Raw genomic sequence first — 2,698 nt, 5'->3', positions numbered from 1 at the left:
CACGGTGTAGGCCATCATCAGGGCGTCGATCAGGGCCAGGTGGGAGCTCTGGAGGGGGGGGGGGGGGGGGGCACGCCGGGTTAAGAGAGGCTTCTCATGGCGGGACTGTCGGACCCTACACTGGGTCTCAGACGCCCGGCTCAACGCTTCAAACAGCCAATGCCGGGTGGACTTGCATCAGGAACAACAGCTGTAAGTCCTTTAGGATGAACACGTGACTAAAGCGGCAATCAATAGTAGATTCAGGTCATAAACTACATGCAAACGTTTTGCCTACTGGCTATTTCAATGTGTGATATTTAAAAGCGTGCGAAACGTTTCCATGTAGTAAATCACACAGGGGTCCAGGCCTGATTTACGTAAAGGAAACTTGCAAGGCGTTTCATAACTGCTTGGCGAGCACAATTTCAGAGTTAATGACCCTTCAGTGCAACAAAGGGGTTTGGTAGCCGCCTGACTCTACCTTTACCATCAACACAAAGCCTGACCTTATCCTGACCTTTCCTGTCCCACTCCAGGCCCGGTCCGGAAGAGACTTCCCCCTTCTCCTTCCTGTCACAACACAGGTCAACTTACGAAAACACGCACGGGCGGGAGTGTTGCCGGACACACAGGCTTATGGAAGAATAAACCGTTTTTTAGTGCTTACCCGGAGTCTACCGAGCCGCCAGCCAAAGGGAACAAACAACAAAGTCCAGCTCTCCGTGGTGCATAAGGAAGGTGAAGGTGACTCAGACCAACGGACACAGACGGGGCAGTGAGTCGCAGGCTGCAGAGCCTGACCTTTCAGAGAGGCCCCCATTCATGACCCCAGGGGAGCGCGCCCTGCCTCCAACACCCAGCGGGAGCGTGTGTTTCCTCCAGCTGAACGTGAGAGAAGGACCCATTGCTCCAGGTCCAAGTTCTATCCAGTGCCTCTCTAAACTGGAGGCCAGTGGAAATCAACTACACACGGAAAATCACTGGTGACTGACCAATCCACCAGACCAGTGAGTTGTAGCACACAAGTTAAGTCTTTGTGGAACTTTTTAATGCAGTATAATTTATATAAATCCATGTGTTTTTGCGAATAAGCATGACACACGTTTATTTTAGATGCTTCAGGAAAACTGAGAACTGGGCGTTTCTAGGCCCTGTGTTGACCCAGATTTTCGCCAGGATATTGATGTACGTCAGACGCTTCACACATTCTTCAGAGAGGGATTGCAGCTGGCAAGGATAAGAAAACGGATGGACAGACAGACATGCACAAAACAACAGGGAATATAATTTCAATACATAACCTTTCATTGTAAACCTTTAAAGGCCAAAGAAAAAACCTGCCCTACTAGTACTCTCCTATCGCGCTGTTGCTATAGGGACAAACGACGTACATTCTATTAAAGCTGGTGTGTGGGTTGTGTGATTGTGCGTGTGTCGTGGTGTGTGTGAGCAGGCTTGCGTGTGTCTGTGTGGGTGGGTGTGTGTTGGGAGGGTAAGACACGTGAGAAGGCAGGAGATGCATGAAGACAAAGGCTTGGTACATTATTTCCATTAAAACTGCTTACATTACTCCAGTATTAATCACTCTACTGTTTACACTACCACATGGATTTTAAATGTGTCCCATCCATCCACACTACGATGGAAGACAGTCTGAGTGTGTATGTGTGTGTGATTGTGTGTGTGTGCCCCTAAACGATCCATTGTAAAGACTATATAGGCGGTGGTGGGCTTCCTGGACCACCAGTGTGGGTGTGTTGGTGAGTGTCTAGGAACTGCCGCCTCCTCAAGAGTGCAGGCAGAATGGCAGTGACACGAATGCTGCACCTCACACATTCTAGAAACATGTGAACGTTTGTGGGTGTGTGTATGTGTGTGTGTGTATGCGTATATATGTTTGTGGGTGTGTGTGTGTGTGTGTGTGTGTGTGTGCATTACACCTGTGTCTCTGACCAAAGACATCTAGAGAGCAGCGCACTGCAGCTGAGCAAACAGACAGTAAACCTAGCGTCCTGCCCCCTGACTGCGGCCAGCCCCGGGGGTCTCCCGGAGCCCACGTCGGCAGGCACGCGACAAGAGAGCCCTTTGTGGCCGCGCCGCGTCTGCATGCCAGCTTCTGTGCGAAGTCGGTTGGTGACGGCCCATTCCTCCCCGCCCACCCGCTTCCACACCCCGCCCACAGCACAGGCACACTCACAGCCTTCAGCGCACTTCAGTGAAAAGCTTTTAGACACTCTCACACGAACACACATATATTCACACACTCTAAGACACACACACACACACACACACACACAGATGCACACCTCTGCTTGCTACTACCATAGCTGCTGTTTTGCCCTAGTCTTCCTTCAGTGCCGTTGTTCCCAAACCTTCAATGGCCCTGTCCCATTGTTAGGTCGGCCATTTTTGGCAACCCCTGAACTTCTTCTGTTGTTGTCAGCATCTGCTTACATCGTTCTGCATTTGGCTGTAATATCAACGTCCTAGTGAACATATACGTTTCAACAAAATGTAAGAGATTGTTTTCGTAAGAGTAGCCTACATAATACTGTATACCTCATCCGTGTTTCAGGTGACTCACGGGTTGGGAAACACTGCACCAGTGTGTGTGTGTGTGTGTGTGTGTGTGTGTGTGTGTGTGTCTGTGTGTATGCGTTTGTTTGGGTGTGTTTGCATGTGTGTGTCCCACAGAGCCAATGGTCGGCATGACTGA

The 2,698-nt window shown here is 50.1% G+C and overlaps 1 protein-coding gene across 1 annotated transcript in view; it reads right to left on the bottom strand.

Moving 5' to 3' along the window:
• Positions 1-2,698, bottom strand: part of camsap2b (calmodulin regulated spectrin-associated protein family, member 2b) — a 19,407-nt gene that overhangs the window by 6,301 nt on the left and 10,408 nt on the right. Inside the window, exon 3 of the mRNA XM_060058975.1 lies at positions 4-48. Coding sequence (XP_059914958.1) covers positions 4-48 — 45 coding nt within the window. The remainder of the gene's footprint in view (positions 1-3; positions 49-2,698) is intronic.

This window comes from Gadus macrocephalus, chromosome 8 (assembly GCF_031168955.1).
Source record: "Gadus macrocephalus chromosome 8, ASM3116895v1".
Lineage (NCBI taxonomy): Eukaryota > Metazoa > Chordata > Actinopteri > Gadiformes > Gadidae > Gadus > Gadus macrocephalus.
This window is presented reverse-complemented; position numbering and strand designations above follow the sequence as displayed.